The 19,583-nt window shown below is 37.1% G+C and overlaps 1 protein-coding gene across 2 annotated transcripts in view; it reads left to right on the top strand.

Annotated features, from left to right (window-relative positions):
* LOC131033370 (protein SAWADEE HOMEODOMAIN HOMOLOG 2) overlaps positions 1-10,915 on the top strand; it is a 95,911-nt gene extending 84,996 nt beyond the window's left edge. For both annotated transcript variants that reach the window (XM_057964594.2, XM_057964589.2), the window contains exons 9-11: positions 2,775-2,826; positions 10,426-10,569; positions 10,724-10,915. In XM_057964594.2, coding sequence (XP_057820577.1) covers positions 2,775-2,826; positions 10,426-10,569; positions 10,724-10,900 — 373 coding nt within the window. In that variant the 3' untranslated portion in view covers positions 10,901-10,915. The remainder of the gene's footprint in view (positions 1-2,774; positions 2,827-10,425; positions 10,570-10,723) is intronic.
* The last annotated feature ends 8,668 nt before the right edge of the window (positions 10,916-19,583 follow it).

Here is a 19,583-nt window from a genome sequence, read left to right as displayed (position 1 = left end):
TCCAATATTTGGAGGGAGTTTGGGAAGAATTCCGGCCTATCCAAGAGAAGACTATTCCACGCCTCCAGGCTTTGAAGAAGATTCCTAATTCCACCTTGGTCAGCGAGAACATTGTGCACAGTGGAGACATATATGATTTCCATGGCTGGTATTGTTCATTAGCTGTGAAGAAATCAACTTATGAGAACGCCCAGTCGAGTTGTATGGAGATGAAAGGATTAATTCAGGACATTCAGATGAAGATCCTTGCCTCGATTGAGGAATTATTGGGTGTTGATGTTAGTGATGCAAGTGGTTTACACTTAGCCGAATTAAGAGACAAGATGAAATTTATGTATTTTTGCCAGTTGGACTCGTCGAAGAAGAGTCAGATAGATGACTTGGTCTCTTTGTTGATTCATGTTCATAGTTCGCAGAAGCTCATGCCAGAACAGGGGAACACTTTGAATGCTTGCTTGGACTCACTGGACGTGATTGATTTACAACAGGATACCTTGCCTAGGATTTCCATGGAGGAGTTAGATTCAGTATTGGCTAGATTCTTGGAGTATGCTAGGAGAGAGAGAGATGTAGGGAGGAAACTTCTGGAAGATTCCTTATTTGATGACTAGGTATCTTTTTATTGGGCCATATGTTGGTGGCACCATTTTTGATGTAAACCCTAATTAGGGCAATTCTATGGTTTTGTTGGCATGATCTCGACCATTGATCTTAGATCAATCTTGGCTAGCCATTTTGTAAGAGACTCTATATATGCCTCCTTGTCTCTCATTTGTAAGGGAGAGTTTCTGTAGAATTGTTGGTATATGCTGCAGCTATTTGAATCATAATAATTGTTCAATTGTTGGTGATTTTGCTCTTCAAGTGTTGTATTTGCATTCATAGTTCTCAATTCCTCCAAGTTAGATTAAAATTTTAGTTTAGAATTTATTTTCATGTATGTTAGATTGAGTGGAAGATTTGTTGAATTCATTTGTGTGGAATCCTTAATCCATACCACTAGCCTCTTGCCGCTGGTAAGTGCACCTTGTGTGGTCAACTGGAATTTTAAGTAAGCTTAACTTCAACTATTCACTCGTCCCTTGACAAGCATCAACTTGGATGGTGTCAACGTTTGATGGTGATAGCCTGAAAATCTTTAAGTATACCTTAGACGATTGCACTAAGCTTGTGTCAATACCTGATTGTGAGACCTTGCATGGTTTGATTCCACTAGATCCATTTATCATTTCCTACATTCCTAGGCTTAGAATAGATTTCTTGAACCCTATTCCTTTTGCCCATTTTTTTAGTAAGAAGTAAATCCAGAGCCATATTGATAAATCTTAAGTTGTCAGCACACCTATTCCGCATCATTCATGATAATCCAAACATTTGCGTAAGTCCCCAAGTGAAACACAACAATTCACATCGACCATTGAGTTACCCACTCGTCAAGACCTGACATGTAGAAACCTTGGAATCATTTTAGTTGATCTCATTCTTAGCATCTAAGGTGATTTTGTTCAAGGGAGGGTAAATCACCTTGGTATTTTATTCTGAAATGTTTTGTGCATAAAAAACACATCAACACACTCCAACAGCGATGGAAGGTCCTAGGTTCGAGTCCTAGCTGGTCAATGTCTCAACATTTGGTTCATTTCATCATCCTTGGTCCTCATGCCTATTCCCTCATTTCTCCCTTCTTTATATTGAAACCTTGATCTGCAGCTCATTATCTTTCTTTCCTTGAAGTCTCTTGCATCCTGATGATGGATCGCAAAGTGTGATCCGAAATGTTGATCGTTATAATATTGCCTACACAATCTAATCTAGAAACTACAAGCAATCATCATTCGTTGTTACAAACGTGAGGTTTCTTGGTCAAATTGTTGCCATTAAAGGGGACGTTTTTCTGTGTTTTTCCCTACTTGGAATGCAGAAGTGAATGGACATTTTGGGAGAGATTTATGTCTCAAAATGCTGATCGTGGGTATTTTCTATGGGTGATTGGGATTGTAAAATGGATGTGGTACCATCCAGCACCTCATACCTGGACGTGACCAGAGATGGAATAGTTAATAAAGATTTAAATTGAATTAGGAATGCTGCTGTTCATTTCTGGGCACTGCATTATGCATTTTCAGAACTGAGGTATGTGTGAAAGGTCAGGAATATTATTTTGGTTTGTACAAGTTGTAGCAGTTTTTGCAAATTAATGGAATGCTCTTTATTTTCAGTTAATGTATGATTTGGAAGGCTATAAATTATTATTTCAAGCAATGCATGTTTTATTATTCCGTGTAAAATAATTATCTCTTACACATCACACCAATATCACTATACCTGCAAAACCTAAAAACTATCTCTCTCTCTCTATATATTATTATACACACACACACACACACACACTCAAACAAATACAGAGAAGGGCCAACATATGGGTCAATCCAGCAGGGTGTTCAACATATCTAGCAATACATGTGTACTCATAATTGGATTTGAGTCCAATGTTCAACTGTTTGGCTTGGGTGTTCTCATGTACCATTCGATATCAATCATTTGAAGTAATCAATATATCTGTATACTTACGAATCTTTGCTTATTTTTCTACAAGTGATTAGATAACAAGGTGAACTCAGGTGATCTATTATATGTAGTGTACTGGTTGTAATTATTCTTAAAAGAATGAAAATGCATATTTGTGTAATTTTATCTCTTTATTTATTTTATGCATGTTCTTTCTTTTTGAGCACTATTCTTATCATTTTATAAGTTCTATTTGTGTTTTGCAGGTATGATGTTGCTGGTTTCTTAACCCATAGAATGTTGGAACCAGATGATCCTGTAAGTATAGCCTATGGTGACTATTTTACAAATGGTTGCTTCACTTACTTGTTAACTTCTTGAATGAATCCTTCTTGAATACTTTTCTATTAAACTATTTTTGTTTCTCATGACTAGATTGGAGGAGATAGGGTGGAACAGTGATAGATTTTTTTTCCATTAGTAAGATTTATAATGTGTTTCATGTTTCTCATCTCAAGAAAGTACTTGAGCATCATGTTATTCCATTACTAGAGCTACCTCTTTTAGATGAAGAAGGGAAGTTGATTTTGGTTCTTGAAAAGATTGTTCACATTAGAGAATATGAACTAAGAAATTATAGAATAGAAACCATGAAACATAAACATAAAAGAATATCTGGTTCTTTGGAAGAATCTTGCTATAGAAGATGCCACTTGGGAAGTGTTTATGTGTTTTTTATGCACTTTGAACACAAAATAAATACTAAGTATTCTATCTTCTATTGAACAAGGAAACATTATATGCTAAATAATGTGATCAAATAAGATAACCCCAAGGTTTCTTTAGTCAGGTCTTGAACATGGATAGACTCAATGTATATGATGTGATATGCTGGTATCACAAAGGGACTTGCGTTTATGAATTGCAGCTGGAACTTCCTTTGACACTCACTCAAACTCAAACAAAGATCAGAAGGGATAAGGTTTAGAGAAACTAATCTATGTTAAGGTTTACAGAAACTAATCTATGTTAACACCTAAGGACATTGATGATAATGAATAATGCTTTGATAGACAAACTCCTTCATGGAACTTCTTTCTACTTAATCAGAGATAGCTCACAACGCCATAGAAAGAGTGCAACCTCCTAATGCATTGAAAGATTTTCATACTGTGAACAATCCATTCAAACACTCAATACTGGCGCAATCCAAATGAAACATTCACAATTGAACTTAGCCACGATAACAAGGTTTAGGCTAAATTTACACTGTAGCCTACAATCGGCAAACAACAAAAAGTATGAACCAAGGAATTCATCACACATCATCGCATATTTCCATCAAGATCAATGAACTTTATTTAACTTAAATTGAACTCGAAAAGTAGAAACCATGCAAAAAGTTGAAATAACACACAAAATCACCATATCTTCAATGAAAGTAGTATGTTTATTCCATCAAGCTTTGGCAACAAACTTTGTCTTCCCTTCTACTTTACTCCTACTTGAATCTTCTAATTACGAACTTATAACTACCATCTTTTAACCCTTACAAATGAGAGGATTTAGCCTTATATATAGGTCTCATGTGATGTCCCCAGATTGTCAAATAGTAATAATCTGTATCTAAATATGCTTATGTATTAATTATTTAATTATGAATTATTTGTTGATTCAAATTAAAGATTTGAATTGATTATTATATTCCTCAACATACCAATGAAATCAGAAATAAATAAAATAATAAATGAAGAATATAAATACACTATTAACAGTAATTATTTAATTAATAATTTTATATTAATTAATTAAATAAGAATAATCAATTATTAATAGCATTATTATTGAATCATTATTGTTATGATATGAGTGGACTGCCGCCGATTAATGAAAAAAGAAAGGCAGCGACCTTTCAAAGGAATCACTGCCACTGAAGGGTGGCTTTCCACCACCAACTGAGGTAAATAAATAGCCTCCATGATATGTGAAGAGGGGACGGAAAGGGGAAGTAAATAAAAAAAAGGGATCGAATGCTTAAGGAAAAAGCAGTTTGGTCAAACTAAGACTGGGAAGGCAGTCAGCCATTTTTATTGGCAAGGATTGATCACCATCGATTAGATGAAATCAGAACTTAATTAAGTTATAGGCAGTAACATCCTTGTTCTTGGTGGTATGCATTGGGATGTGCTTAATACGTATGCTTGATATATGAAGCCTGATAATGTTTATGCAGAATTTAATAGTAATATTAATATAGAATGCAATAAGTATGACAGTCAAATTTAATATATATTGGCAGACCAGATCTGACGCATGTCAGATCTGTCTGCCTTTACAGCCACACTTATACTAATAACTAATAGTATTTTTGGTAGTATTAATAATTTATACAAAAGCAAATACATTAAGAATTGATAATATAATTCAAATCATTTATATATATATATATATATATACAATGCCTTGAACAGTAAAATAATAATCTCAGACTGATATTTAGGAAGGACTCTTAAGGTAATAGTCAATAAGAGGAATATGTAAATGCAATTTCATTCTTGCTGTTACTATCAGTATTTAAGAAGATGGGAATGAGATGTTCCAAAGAGGGGCAGTCTAAATCCAAGCAATAGGTTAAGTCCCAAGATAGGGTGGGGATCAGCGACCCATAAGCCTTGAGGGTATAGACCCAAGATAGGTAAGGGCTTGGATCTGTAAACTTTGAGGGAACCTATTGTAGTTGGTCTCTAAGCGCTTTGGTAACATACATATCCTCCTTCCTTAAAGCTGAAGTAGTAACAAGGGTTGGTACTTGCGTTAAGAGTTATGGAAGACAAACTTAATTATATAATATGGTAGATGAACAATTTACTTATTAATAATAAATTAATTGAACTATGGATAGCACAGATTTGATTCTTGTTAAAACAGATTTGTCTCCTAATCAATTTAGATTCAAGATCAACAACCGAGATTACAAGATAAAACCCTAATTAGGGTTAGTTATAAATAATTTTCTTTGACCAATGAGAAAATTACATCATTTAGGACACATGTCCCTCTTTGACTTTGAACCAATGAGAAAATAGGTTAGGTACTTGGAACTCTGTGCTTCCACATGTGCAATTGTAGATAAGTCATTAGCATTGAACATGGACTTGCCAATTTGGAAGCTCTTGATAGGTTGAAGGTGACTAGGCACCAACTTATCATGCTTGTCATGTAGATTATCAGACAGAAGTGTTTACTTTTGGGCAATATCTCTCGATACTCAACGTTTCCAAGCTTGATGTGATGTGATGGATCAAATTCCCAAATTGCATCATTTTAGTGATCAAGTCTATAGCTTTGATTAACACTTTTGAAACTATCTCCATTCCTTGATCACCCTACTCTTGCACAATTTCATCTCCTAACTTGGGAACTTCGTCTTTATGTTGCATTTCACCTTAAACCTTGCATCGCTCCCTGCTTTAGACTTGAATTCCTTGCCTTGATGTAGGGTGTCTCCATGTTGCAATGTGGACCGTGATGTCTCCTTCACCTTGATCTTGAAATTCCTTGATGATGTCTATGTTTGATGCCCTTGTGCAAAATGTCCTTGATCGAGACTACCTCCTTGTTGCACTGACTATGATCTTGGATTTCTAAAGGAAATTCAAGATTGTTGTAACATCTTCTATTTGCAATGTCTGTAATGCCCCCTACTAGATATAGGCCTTTTTAACAACAATTACCTAATTTCAATACACTTAATGACTTAAATTAATTTGCTTGATTAGGAGACAATTTCCATTCTTAACTTGCTAATTGTATATTTGAAATAGGTATTTATGACAGTTTTCAATGTAATTATCCTTGAATCTAATATCCTACAAGAATTCATAAATTTATAAATCAGAAATAGGGCTTGATACTTACCTTGTATTAGAGGAGTGGAGACTTATAAAGATAACCCACACCCACAATTAAAGGCAAACACCTACAAGCATATCCATTCTTAATCAGTCATAATCTATTCTATGGTAACAACAGAAAGAGTGGGTATAGGAGACATGAAAGGGTTACTTGGGTCCCTTGTCTACCAAGTCCAAGGAATGGTTGCTTCTAACCTCCTTGCTAGACTTGGCAGCCCATGTTGCTGTCCCTTCCAAGCCTATTACCTATACACCAAGACATGAAAGGGTTGCTTGGGTCCGTTGTCTACAAAGCTCAAGGAATGTTTGCTTCTAACTTCCTTGCTAGACTTAGCGGCCCATGTTGCTGTCCCTTTCAGGCCCATTACCTATACACCAAGACATGAAAGGGGTTGCTTGGGTCCGTTGTCTACCAAGCCCAAGGAATGGTTGCTTCTAATGTCCTTGCTAGACTTGGTGGCCCATGTTGCTGTCCTTCCAAGCCTATTACCTATACACACATTATCTTGTGAGTCTAGCATAGAGAGTGTAACTGGTTCCTTGACTGCAAGAGTTCTTATGACCACTTGTTATTTAAAGCTGTTGTATTTGTTGTTAAAACTGCTATTTCTTTCCTAGGAAGAGGAAAGAATATTGTCTTTTTGGAAAAAAGAAAAAAGGACGTTGTTTCACCCACTTTAGATTAGCATTTAGTTAGTAATAGTAGAAAAGGGGGAGCCTTCCCTTAAATTAGTAGAGTTTTACACTCACACACTGTGGTTGAAGCCACAATTTTGCACATCTTCTCAGGTGTACAAAACTTTCAACCAAGACTAAGGACAAACATTCAGTTATTGAAGGCAAACTTCTACATCTAGAGTGCCTTGAGAAGACTTAACTCTTGGAAATAGTTTGGGAGTGGAAAGGACGGATTTGTATTTGCTGCAACTCACTTTCTGAGTGACCTATGTGGCTGCCACCTTCATAATCAGATCTACAAACTACTCTTCCAGTCCATTCTTCTCTTATTTGCCTTGTAAAGGGTAATTTTTCATACCCTAACTTAGAACTATCAACGGGTATGTCCCCTTCTAGTTGTACTTTCAAACTCTAAGTAGTTAAGATTAAATCATCGGTAGTTTCAGTCTGATTTCTATATCAAACCTGAAACGTTGAGTTATCATATCTCTTGGTTGCAAAATAGAAGTACTTGTTACGATTATTGTTTATTCATTGAAAAACTCTCAAACATCATACAATCACACAGAATCAGTGCATCAGTTCCAAACTAGAATTAAGAGGCAGTTAATTGTGCCCCACACCAAGGTGGGACTTTACCCAACATGACAACTTGACAACATATCTACAAAATTCTCAATATTTTGTTTTTGCTTTTACCCTTCAATCTTGAGGACCCTAGCTCAAAGCTAGCCCAAATTACCAACTTCTGAAAGTGAATTGCTTTGGAGATCAAAACTAACTGCCAAACTACCAAAACCCTAATTAGACGCTTAAGCAAAGAGAGGGACGTCCCCATTTGCAATGGGGTGATTTGTGAAAAGCTCACAACAGTGCTTTTTAAGAAGTTTGGAGAACACCCTAGGAGTTTGGAAACACTTCTGAAAGTGTCAATGTGGTCCATACTACTAATTGGGCTCATTACTATAAATAGAAAATTTGAAATGCCAAACATGTATCCTCCAAGAACTTTGGAGTCCCCCATCCATTTCCAGTAAGGCAGCTGGAACTTGAGAAATAAGCTAAAAGCTCACAAATCATTTCTGCTCAAATTGGGGATATAAAGGGTATAATTAATAGCTGGGCACACTTCCTTGGAGCATGATGTAGAGGAGGAGAGACTCGACCATTTTGTGTCATTGTTTGGGTTTTAGAACCCTAGGCACAGCCATCTAGGGGTATTTCAGGCAGTTTGGAGGTGGAATACTGTCATTTCTTGCAGATTGCAGATCATTAATACTTGGCCACCCCACATTTCTTTTATCAATCCTGAGAGTACAGCAGAATTTGGGCAGTTTAGAGCACAATTTCAGATTGTTTTTGCATTCTCAGCTACTTGCTAAATGTCTACAGAAGCTGTATAAGTTTATTGGTCAATATGATTGTGTTTCAGTTTGCAACAGCACTTACAATCAGTTCCTAAATTCCTGTAGGAATCATATTAAGAGGTTAAGCTCTGATTTTGTTCATATATGACTGTATTATGTCAGATATTGGTAGTTTCCAACTGTTAACTTTCATACTGACAGTCTATATCAGTGACAGCTATTTTTGTCATGGTGCTGTTATAAGTTTAATATATCAGACATGTTCCGAACAGCAGTTTGTATGGATATTTTACGCATCAATTGTGTCACTCTCAATTCACTTGTATATCATTATGGAGTTACCAAACAGTTTGTAAAACATAGTGAATTGATTTAGTAGAAATTTGTTAACGAACTACACAAAAGTATAGTTTCCTTTCCACTGTTTGACAAAATGATCATATGTCTCATTGAATGTTGTGAGGGATTTATTATTTAAATTTATAGTAGTAGCTGTTCTACACCATTGCCTTCAGAAATATTCAAATGGTAAGTTGTATGCAAAGTGTTTGACGGAATGTCTGCAAGCTAAAATCAGAAATATTGCATATTAGCATAAAATTTTGTGATAGGGACTTTACAGGTACAATACTTCCATGCACTTGTGAGTTTTGGCACCACAGACTTTATTTGGTTGTGTACATGCATTGTTTGGATTTCTTATCACATTCTTTGATATACCATAATCTATGTTTCTTCAAATAAAACATGAATTGTGCTGCCAAACATGTGTATTTGTAGCCATTTTTGGCTGTGGATGGTAATTTGTATTACTAGCTTATGTTGCTATTTAATTTTCTATGGATACGTTTTATTTAATTTAAATTTATAGTAGTATCTGTTCTAAACCATTGCCTTCAGAAATATTCAATGATAAGTTGTATAGAAAGTGTTAATGGAATGTCTGCAAGCTAAAATCAGAAATATGCAAATTTAGGACAAAATTTTGTGATAGGGACTTTACAGGTGCAATGCTTCCATGCACTTGCAAGTTTTGGCACCACAAACTTTATTTGGTTGCTTACATGCATTGTTTGGAGTTCTTATCACATTATTTGATGTACCATAATCTATGTTTCTTCAAATAGACCAGGAATTGTGCTGCCAAACATGTGTATTTGTAGCCTTATTTGGCTGCGGATGGTAATTTGCATTACTAGCTTATTCTGTTGTTTAATTTTCTATGGATAAGAACAGAATATAATGGCTAAATGCATGGTTTCTGAATGGGTATTTTGTACATTAACATTATTATGTTCATGTTTTTGTGGAGGAAATGAAATTTTTGAACTAAAGCCTATGGAATAGCTTTTTTTTATTTATTAAATATGTCTGATTGTTTACAAATATTGCTCAAATAAGGATTTGAGCCAGATAATACAAATACTTAGATCCTTGATAGCAACAACTTAGAGATCACTACCAGAAGCCAAACAGGTGAAGACAAAGAGTCACCACTTAGAATTCCACCTTAGATATCATCACTTTGGGGATATAAACTTGGATCTCCACAATAAGAACCCAATGCTATAAGTTTTTAGCCACTTGATATCAACCGTTTGGACTGAAATAGCTCATTATATTTCTCAATCCACTGTTCTAAAATCTGCCAACTTGAATGATAAATAGAAAATTGAAATGTTTGTTATAAATTGGATTGATAATTCTTGTCGTTTATCCTCTTGTCAGCTTGGAAATGCATTAAACCAAGTATTGGCTTTTGAGCATTTTATATATCTATTTTACTTTGAATTTACTGTGTGGAGAATTCCATCTTTCAAGATTTAGTACAAGTTGAATCTAAGAGTTAAAAGAGAGAAAAGTAGAACAAATAATAATTAATTTGTTTTAGAAGTTGAAATCAGCAGTTCTTTGTTTGAATATTTTGGCTTCTAAAGATACCATTTTATTCATTTCAGGAAGTTCAGGTGAGATTTGCAGGGTTTGGAGCCGAGGAAGATGAATGGGTCAATGTAAGAAGATCGGTTCGACGTCGTTCTCTTCCATGTGAAATTTCTGAATGCATTGCGGTTTTACCTGGGGATCTCATACTCTGCTTTCAGGTTATGATACTGGCATAAAGATCTAGTTCTTTTTGTAGATTTACATTTCATCTGAGCTTGTTTGGGACTTTATAAACATTCTCTAGAAGCCGTAAAATTATTGTCATGGAATTATTGCCCAAGATATTTACATCATATCTCCCTACTTGTTCAGGAAGGAAAAACACAAGCACTTTACTATGATGCTCATGTCTTGGATGTTCAGAGAAAGCCACACGATATAAGGGGTTGCAGGTGCCGATTTTTGGTTCGATATGACCATGATCAGTCTGAGGTATATATCACATTTACTTTGAAAGGGGACGTGTTTGTAGAATTTAGTCAAACTTGAAAATGGCACTTTCTAGAATACATGCTTTGAAGTGGGAAATTAAATTAGTTAGCTTACATGCTTTGAATTTGAGACTTGAAGTTAGCTTTTGACAGATCCAATCTTTTGGTCCATGCTTTGAAGTAGGAAATTAAATCAGTTTGCAAGTTCAAATTTATGGCTTATTTGTCTTCCGCACCTAGGGTTTCATGGGTTCTTTAAATCGTATTCCGGGTTTTATATTTTTTTTCCAAAAAAAAAATCATGGGAAGGTTTTATAATTTTTTCCAAAAAAAATTATTTGTGGGTTTTAATAATTTTTTGCCTTAACAAAATTATTTGTATTGGTTCTTATAATTTTTCCTCAAAAATAATGTTTGGGTTTTAATAATTTTTGTCCTTAAAAATTATATTTAGGTTTTAATAATTTTGTCCTTAAAAAATAAATTTTGGGTTTTAATAATTTTCTCCTTAAAAATTCTGGGAGGGTTTTATAATTTTTGGACTTCAAAAAATTATTATTGGGTTATAAAATTATTAAAAAATTATTCTGGGTTTTCACGATTTTTTCGTTAAAAACTATTTGTGGGGTTTATAATTTTTTCCCTTAAAAAATTAATCTGGGTTTTGCTTGATTTTGTCCTCAAAATCATTTGTAATTTGTGAACTTTGTGTGGGATTTAGGGTATCTGAGTTTATATTTTTTTCCACAAAAATTATTTTTGGGTTTTGTATGATTTTTTCCACAAAAAATGTTTTGTATAAGGGTTTTACCATTTACCTCAAAAACGAAGTTTTGTATGCTGATTTGTGTTTTGGATCTTGTGCCAGCTAATCGCTGACGTCTAATTGCTGACGTTTCAGTGTCTGGGTTTTGATCGATTTGTCTCCTCAAAAATTATGTCTGGTTTCTCGCACTTGTTTTGGATCACACCTAGAGTTGCTAGGGCAACGGTCTACACAAAGGTTTGTCGATTTTTTTCCACAAAATTGTGGCTGTTTTTTTGAAGCAATTCAGGTTTGGCGATTTTCTCCTCAAAATCGTGGTTTCAGTTTGAGAAGCTGTTCTTGGTATCTCTGACTAGGGGGAGGGACAATTTTGTTTCCCAACATTAGGTTGGACGAATCTCAGTTTGTTTTGGTTATCTTGGTCACTAACATTCTGTAGATCCAGGGAGGGTCTTAGTAGTAGCAGAGTGTTCTGAAGAGAAGGGGATAGCCTTCTTTGTGTTTGTGATCAAAAGACCTGCAGATTGTCTTCTATAGGGTAGTTAGAACGATGACCATTAAGGGAGGGTATTATATAATGTAGTGTTTCTTTAATGATTGATTTAGAAACTATTGAGACATGGACCAACTAGGACTCGAACCTAGGACCTTCCATACGTTGCTGGAGTGCTCTACCACTGAGCTACTGGCCCCTCTTGGACCAGTCCATCGTCAGTCCGGGTGTGGCTTATTTTCAACACCAACAACCCCCCTTAAGCCACACCTCTCGTGTGCTTGGGGCTCCTAGCTTGGACCTAGCTCTGATACCATGTTGAGGTTGTTAACTTTAGTCTTTTAAATTAATTCAATACTCAGGAAGTAGAAATTTAACTTAATTTCCAAATTAATATTAATTGCTATTAGTATTTAGGAATTTCCAGAATTAAGTAAAAGTAAAGAAATGAACACACAACACACAAGTACCTGTTGACGTGTATTTTGTACACTATCAAACACAGAATAAAATACCCAAGGGTACCTTATCCTCTCTTGAGTAAAGTCTCTGAATGCTGAAGATATCGCGAGAAAGGATCAATCAGGGTGACTTCAATGTTCTTCGTTGTAGGATCTCTACGTGTGGATAAGCACCAGTGGTCGTTGTGAATGCTGTTTCTTCAAGGGGCCTTACGTTTTCGAATTGCAGGAACAGAATTTTCCTAAAACTAACAAGTTCTCAAAAGATCAAAAGATAGGGTTTGCAAGAGATGAATTCTAATCTAATCCTAAGAATGACTCAATGTAGGCTAGACTTGGTAAGATTCTACCAATTTCAGTATCGCCAAGGAATTACAACTCTACTGGAATTGATGCGATCTTCTAAGGTGATTAGTGATTTTCAAATCATCAAGAATTATAAATACTACCATGAAGGTACATATCAATAGTTCAATAATGATTGAAGGTTCAAGCAATCCAAATATCTCCAGTTGACCACTCAAGGCGTCCTTACAATCAGCAAGAAGCTAGTGGTTTGGAACATGAATCTCACCAAAGATCAAGCCCAACACTTAGTCCTTCAAACTTAAATACTACTTCGACTGAGAATGATTCAAGAAAGTAAACAACCATTAAGATAGCCACGAGAATTGCAATAAAACACCATAACTTCAATATATTATTGATCTCAAAGCCAAAATAGACAACAATTGCTTGCAATTCTTTCTTCAATGCTCAATCTTGCTACAAAATAACTTTCTTCTCTCCAAAAGCTCTGATCTTCTAATTTTCTAACTATGACAAAATGAAAAAGAGTGAGGGTATATATAGCATCCTCAATTACAATGAACGGCCCAGATCAAAAGAAGATCAACGACTGAGATTTTGACACCTAAACCCTAATTAGGGTTTGTTACAAAAAGTTCCCTTTTTAGTTGAACATTATTAAATGCATAGCCAAATATTTAATTGGCACAAAAATCAAGGGAACATAGACCAATGATAATTGAGATGCCACATCATTTTATAACAACCTCTCTTCTAGAACCTTATTCCCTTTCCAATGCTCTTTCTTAGCATATGCAACGAATCTGGACACAATTCCTTCAATCTCAGCAATAGGAATCTCAGGAAGATTCCTCATTCGCTCCTCCAAGTGGATAACCTGATCAAGGGCCTTGAGAAGAGCCGTATCCCATCCAGGTTCGAGTTCTTTGATCTTCTCAATCAGGAGCATGGTAGTGAACATTAGATCCCGTTGCTCATCTGTGATGATATTCTCATTTTTGCAAAAGATGACCTTGACTCTTTCTTCCAACTCTTGAAGATCCACATCTGTCTCAACTTCGATCCTCCTGCCAAGAATGGTACACAACACCTCAAACACTTTGTCTTGAATTGGATGGATGACGCCCTCAACTTGATTGCATTTGGTGCTGATGTCCTCGAAAAGAACCTCTTTCATCTGGAGTAGAGTTGACCACTGAAGTAAATTATGAGCTCCTCCATCCATTATCTTTTCTTGTGCCAGGATCTTCCTTGGTGTTTGCCTGATCACTTGTAGAACAGGACTGATAACATCTCTAGTGTGAGCGAAAGCGGCTACTGTTATCATTAGGTTGTGGACGATCTCAAGGACCTGGATAGCTCGATGGACTGTCTGCATCATTCTTGTTGCAAATTCAACGACAATTGTGTGGGATTTGTCAATCCAAGAGCTCATAAGCTGAACCAAGCTCTTTACTCTTTCTGCCTTGCCAACTTATTCAAGGGGAAGTGCTTGCACAAGAGACACTGCTGGATCCTGACGTCCCAAGGGCTGATTGAGATGACTAAAGTAGCCTCTCCAAGCACCTCTCTCTCTCTCAAGCTTTCTATTCTTTTCCATTTCTTCCTTAAGCTTGTCTTTAAGTGCTTCAAATGAATCGGTTGCCTCATCTAGTGCCTGCTCAGCAGTGAGTGGACCAAGCTCAAATGTTTCACATCATACTCATCTGCAAGGATTTCACCTTCATACTTGTCCACTATTGGTGTAGCTATCTGCAACTTCCTGGACCCTGTCTCATCTCTGATCATCTTGGACATCTTGGTGGCCTTCCTCTTCTCCATTACTTCTTGAGAATTCCCTATAAGGCTCTCTAAGTCAATTACATCATCCCCATCTTCAATCACAATCACCCTCGTCAGTCTCTCCTTCAACCAATCTGGAATGGCGGATCTTGTCTCTCTAACTTGTATTTCTTTAGGTAATGGTTTGTCTTCTCGGAGAGGAGATGTCATTTCATCATCATTCTTGTCTTCATGTAGCTCATTAACTTGGGGAGATCGACTTGACGAATGCTGAGGTGCCTTCTCTTTTTCAGGTTTATCATTCTGTACCATTGACTCCATAGATTCATCAACCTCAGGCACTGTCTTCTCTTGTCCTTCAACTTGACTTGTCCTTTTTTCATGTCGAGATGATGTACCTGATGAGCGATCTCGATTGGCCTCTTGCTTCTTCTTGGAGGGTTCCCTTTTCTCAGGTCTCTCTTTCCTTTTTGCGCCTCTGGGATGAGAATTGTCTTCACTTGCGCTTGCTCCTCCTCCGTCTGGTTTTTCCTCCAAAGTAAAAGTCATTGATATATTCCGTTCTTTCAACTTTTGATGTTGTACATCCACCCATCTGCGAGTACATGACAAAACTGGGGCCATCAAAGCTCTCAAGTCTGAAATCTCAGGCTCGTTCCAATCTATCTTCACTGCTTTGTCTTCTCTGTTATAGGATGACTAGAGATGTCTGCCACTGTCCCGAGCTTGATTGGCCACTCTGTAGACTTTGCATTTCTTGATGAAATCTAAAGGTAATCTGGAATGCATCTTTCTTTTCACTTCTAAATCATTTGAGAGATTCATCCAAAAGTCCTCTACCTGAAATTTGTGCTTGTACTTCCTGCCAGCTGTCTCTTCCATATGCCCATAAGGATCAAAATTCTCCTTTAAGGCAAAGAACGTGAATGAATATAAGGCCAACTCCCTCTCTGCATCATCCAAGGCTAGAGCATTAGGACATACCTCAACTGAATTCCCCAATATGATGGGCACGGGAATTCCATTTCCATGCCTGTGTCTGAATGCCTTCGCATAAGCTGCCAACTGCCTAGTCACCTCAAGTAGCACTATCTTGTCTGTTGGATACCTTGGCAACATATAGGGAGGTGAAGGACACCCATAAACTTTGATATATGTAAACTTTGGAAACTGGATGAACCAAGCACCATACCTCTTTACAAGTTCTTGTGCATCCGGAGATAGTCGATTGTGAATCCCGCCTTGCAATATCCTAGTGACGTTCATCGTGAAGGTATCATTGACTAACTTGTAGTCACTTCCAGGTGGATGATGCAAATGAACATAAGAGTCACAAACTCTCACCTCTCCGAGTCCTCTTCCGATCACTCCTTTGTGAGGTAGTCCTGCATATTCGAAACTCTTGATCAAGGCATATATGACGTATGAGCTCATGTGAAATGACTTGGTAGGCTTTAGTCTTCTTAACTGCACATCCAGGCAATGGCTAATAATTGTAGCCCAATGAATCGTTCCTTTCCCGTGAACTATCACTTGGATGAAATAGAACATCCATTTCTCAAAGTAGAAGGCTTGAGGGGCCCCTGTAACTCGATTGAGCAAAGTTATCAAATCTTTGTACTCCTCCTGGAAGTCGATCCTATGTGGTGTGTTGGGAATCTTGCTCAGGCGAGGACGACTTTTGAGTAACCAATTCTTATTGATGACGCTCAAGCAAGTGTCTGGATCATCTTCATACATTGACCTGGCTCCTTCTAGGCTTTTGTAAATCATATCTTTATGCTCTGGAAGATGGAGAGCTTCACTTATAGCCTCCTCCGAGAGGTATGCCAAAGTGTTCCCTTCCTTGGATACGATTGATCTTGATTGTGGGTCATAATGGGGAGCACACTCGATCATCAGCTCATGGCACTGGATTGCTGGAGGGAAACCGGCTGCTTTGATGATGCCACTTTCAATTATCCTCTTTGCGACAGGTGATGGCTTGCCAATGTAAGGGACCTCTCGAAACTTCTTGACACTGAAGTTTCCCAAGTTGGTATCTCCAATATTGCTCCACTTTGACACGATCTTGGTCTCCAACTCTTCATTCCTCTGATCTTCCTTCATGAGAGCTGGACGACTAGTAGATGCTCCTGCCTTTGGAGTCGCCATCTTGACACCTACACAACATTTCATAATGAGTAATATATCTTGAAGCGTAGAAATATAGAGTAGACAGGAAGATTCAAAAGGAAGATAAAAGATATCCATTAGGAAACTTCATGATAAATCTTGGGTTATCATTTCCTAATCAACTACATCAAACTTAGGATTTTCAAAACAAAGCGCAAAATTCAAATCTTCAATAATGGTGTCAAGGTAATTTCGCCATACCTCCTCTTGAGAATTAACTCTAAGAAATGATGCAAAAATAGGAGAATTCGCTAGGCAAAATGTGGACAAAAACTCCCTTTAGCAAAATGCGCCTCCTTTAGTCTTCACAAGCATCAACTCCACCACCTCTAGTCTTCAATACTTAAGATAAATTCGCTCCAACTAGACCAGCTTTCGCACCTTCTTCTTGATCTCAAAATTCGCACTTGAAGTAATGAGTGAATGATGGATTAAACTTGATCAAAACACCCCTAATATATAGGGCGCTCACCACCTTACCTCCCATAGGCCGACTTGGCAAAATAGGCCTAAAAAATAAATAAAATTGCAAAAGAAGGAGAGGCTGACTTGATAAAATAAATAAAAATAATACCTCAAGCGCTCCATTTTCAATTTTAATTTAATAAAAATTAATTTTAAATGCCTTTATAATAAAAATTCGATTTTCTAAGGCTCAAAATTAATTTATTAAATATCAATGCGCCTTTTATTAAATGCCAACTTAATTAATTTTTTTTTTTTTTCAAATACTTCGAAGTTGGTAATTTTGGCATATAATGCGATTTGGAGGATATCAACGTTGGGATATGGCAAAAATAAAGAATGCCAATAACCTCGCCTTGGTCCCTTGGAGAGGGACAGGGGCGAACTTGCAATTTAAACCTTGCATTCTTCATTTTCACGTTCAAAACTTCATCTAGGTATTTTAAAATGGCATTTTTGATTGGAGTCTTGAGTTTAATTCACTTGATCTCTAGGAGGAAAGAGCCTTTAAGACTTTTTCGCCCTGGACCCTTGGAGATGGACAGGAGCGATTTTCCACTTTTGGTCTTAATCCTTCACCTTTCATTCGTCGATTCTCATTGTGGAGTAAGCAATGATCGCCTTTCATCCATTCTATGCATGCTTAACTTGTTTTTGCAAGGCAAAATTGGTTCTCAAAGATTTTCGCCCTGGTTCTCCAGTGAAGGACAGGAGCGACTTTTGCATTTGGCCTAGGATCATCATGTTTTTGGAGTTAAACCTTTGTTCACCATGCTTTAGAAGACCCTTCCAATCTTGCTCAATCTTTCCTTAGCGTAATCTTGGAGAGAACTTGTTGATTTTATAAAAATCGCCCTGGTCCTTCAGTGAGGGACAGGAGCGCTTTTGAGTCTCTTGCACAAATTCTTGATTACATCAATTTTCAAATTACCCTCCAGGCGTAGAATATCACACTTCACTACCTCTTGAGTCTTGGGAACAAAAATATCATTTCAAAATGTAAGGTAGATGGGCACATTTAGAAATTTCGCCCTGGTCCCTTGGAGAGGGACAGGAGCGATTTTCCTTATTATCATCAAAATTTGTAAATCTTGCATCTCAATTCCACTTCGAAGCCTTTCAAACATCCTTTCAAACTTGCGCCTTGATTTAGATTTGTCCAAACTTGGATAGAAGAGTTGGATACTAGGTTTTTCGCCCTGGTCCCTTGGAGAGGGACAGGAGCGATTATGCAATTTCAAACTTATCCGTCCTTTGCTAGCCTTCCAAATTATCTTCAACGGGCTAAACATGTCTTCTTCCATTCATTTCAATCACAAAATTTGCCTTGTCTTTGCAAGAAATTTGCACTTTTTAGAAAATCGCTCTGGACCCTTGGAGAGGGACAGGAGCGCCTTTTGCCTTCTAGGTATAATTCCTCGTTCTTTAAACCTTCAATCGCATCTAAGGCATAAAACATTGTTTTTCCCTCCTATCCAAGTCAGGCTTTGCCTCAAAATCTCAAACGAAGAGGACAATCTTAAAAAAAACGCCATGGTCCTTCAGTGAAGGATAGGAGCGCCTATTGACATTTGGGTTGATTTCCTCCTTTGTGGACCACTCAAATTATATTCAACGGATAAATCACGCTTTCCTTGACCTCTTCAAATCATAAAATCATTTTGATCCTGCAAGAACGGCGCAAATTTGAAATTCAAGCTCCGGTCCTTCAGTGAGGGACAGGAGCGCCCTTTGCCTTCTAGGCCAAAATGCCTCACTTTTTCTCATGAAATGTCCTTGCTAGGAAGATTTCATCTTGTTATACGCCATGAATAAGAGTTCAAGTCCAAGAAAGGTCTAAGAATGTGTATATAAAGAAAATCGCTCTGGTCCTTCAGTGAGGGACAGGAGCAAATTTACCTTTCTAGGCAAAATCTCCATCATTTCATTATCTTCAATCAAGTCTGGATGCTCTATCATGTTCATTTCGTCCTCCGCCATGCCTTTGATGTTTCAATTTGACCAAACAAGGCCAGGAATGACTCAAATAAGTCTTTCGCCCTGGTCCTTCAGTGAGGGACAGGAGCGCTTTTGATGATTCAAACAAAATCCTTCACCTTTCCAAGCTAAAACCTCTTTAGACGGGTGGAGAAAATCACTTGTTTTCCATTCATATCCAACACTCGGCCTATTTTCACTGCAAGATGAGGGAATTCAAAATTTCGCCCTGGACCCTTGGAGAGAGACAAGAGCGATTTTTCCCTTTAACCTTCAAAATTCACCATTTCCATGCCTTCAACATCTCAGAAGC

This window comes from Cryptomeria japonica, chromosome 3 (assembly GCF_030272615.1).
Source record: "Cryptomeria japonica chromosome 3, Sugi_1.0, whole genome shotgun sequence".
Classification (NCBI taxonomy): Eukaryota; Viridiplantae; Streptophyta; class Pinopsida; order Cupressales; family Cupressaceae; genus Cryptomeria; species Cryptomeria japonica.
The sequence above is the reverse complement of the archived record's forward strand: the minus strand, read 5'-3'. Positions and strand labels throughout refer to the sequence as shown.